At 42.9% G+C, this 1,523-nt stretch overlaps 1 protein-coding gene across 1 annotated transcript; it reads right to left on the reverse strand.

Annotated features, from left to right (window-relative positions):
- Nucleotides 1-315: 315 nt before the first annotated feature.
- On the reverse strand, nucleotides 316-1,303 carry LOC117073626 (olfactory receptor 2A2). The gene is given in 1 exon segment (XM_033194757.1): nucleotides 316-1,303. A coding segment is annotated over 1 exon segment (954 nt). The 5' UTR covers nucleotides 1,270-1,303.
- Nucleotides 1,304-1,523: the final 220 nt, after the last annotated feature.

Consider the following 1,523-nt stretch of genomic DNA (forward strand, 5'->3'; position numbering starts at 1 on the left):
CAATGCTATTATCTCCTTTAACACCAGAGTTTCATTTTGCCTGTTTCAGGAAATTATATAAAATGGCACTGTGACATAAAAAGTAAATAAATAAAAATAAAAACAAAAAGTTGTTCTAACATTTTTAAAGGAAAGGCTAAATATTCTGATAATTTTGCTCTCCTATCTAGTGAGATGGTTCCTCGATTTCAGAGAACATATATTCCATTGAATATTGCCCTATTTTCAAAGCTTGAATTTAATCAGTCACCTTTTTTATATTAAACTTCTTCTACAAAATATATTCAAAATTCTTGCTTCAGCAAACCACATGTTTCAAAGGCAAAGCCCATACACCCTTCTCATGGGCCTCTTCCTCTGGAGTGCCCTGTGGAGGGCGCCCTTCACCTGAGCGTTCCTCAGGCTGTAGATAAGGGGGTTCAGCACTGGGTTAAAGAGACTGTGAAACAGGGACAGCATTTGCTCCTGCTCCTCTCGTTGATTAGAGTCTGGGACCATATAAACCACCATGGCTATGCCAAAGAAGAGTCAAACCACACACAGGTGGGAGGAGCAGGTGGAGAGGGCTTTTATGCGGCCCTCCTTTGTCTGGATCTTCAGGATGGCCCCGAGGGGGTGCACGTAGGAGACCAAAATCAAGGAAAGAGGCCCGACTAAGACAAACACACAGGTAGCAAATATGAAGACTTGGTTAACCCAGGTGTCAGCACAGGCCAGCTTGAGGACAGACAGAATTTCACAGAAGAGGTGGTTCACATCCTGGGGCCCACAGAAGGGCAACCTTAGAAGGAGAATTGCATGTACCAAGGACAGGGCAAACCCACATGACCCGGACGTGAGAGCCAGGATTGTACACACTCTCCAGCTCATGATGACAGTGTACTGGAGAGGGTGACAGATGGCCACATACCTATCATAGGACATCACCACCAAAATTAGGCACTCTGTAGCAGCAAAAGTCAAATACAAAAAAGTCTGCATTACGCATGGAATAAAGGAGATGGTTCTTTTCTTGTTCATCAGATTTGCCAATATCTTGGGAACATTGTTGGAAGCATAGGACATGTCAATGACGGCCAGGTGTGAGAGGAAGAAGTTCATGGGGGTGTGAAGCTTACAGTCCAGGCAGATAATCCCAAAGATGACCCCATTCCCCAGCAGGGTGAGTGTACAGAAGACAGAGAAAAGTCCACAGAGAATCTCCAGTGCTGAACCAACCTGGAATCCCAGCAGGGTGACGTCTGTGATCCATGTCTGGTTGCCTTCCATGCTCTTGTGGCAGAGAAAGACAAACCCTCATCTAGGACAGAAAGGTCAGAGCTGTGGGCCAAAGATGCACAATATTTGCTGAGTGTTCAGAGGCGGAATTAAGAAATATATTATTTTGAATGAGTTCTTTGTTGAATTTGTTTTCAAATATGTTACTGGAACCACTCAATTATGCTCATTAAATTTAAAAAATCCTCTTGTACCAATAGAGTAATAGGAAAAAACATTTAGCTAAAATGCTTATTATATATAAA

The sequence above is a fragment of the Trachypithecus francoisi genome, unplaced genomic scaffold (assembly GCF_009764315.1).
Source record: "Trachypithecus francoisi isolate TF-2019V2 unplaced genomic scaffold, Tfra_2.0 Lachesis_group4, whole genome shotgun sequence".
NCBI classification, from domain to species: domain Eukaryota; kingdom Metazoa; phylum Chordata; class Mammalia; order Primates; family Cercopithecidae; genus Trachypithecus; species Trachypithecus francoisi.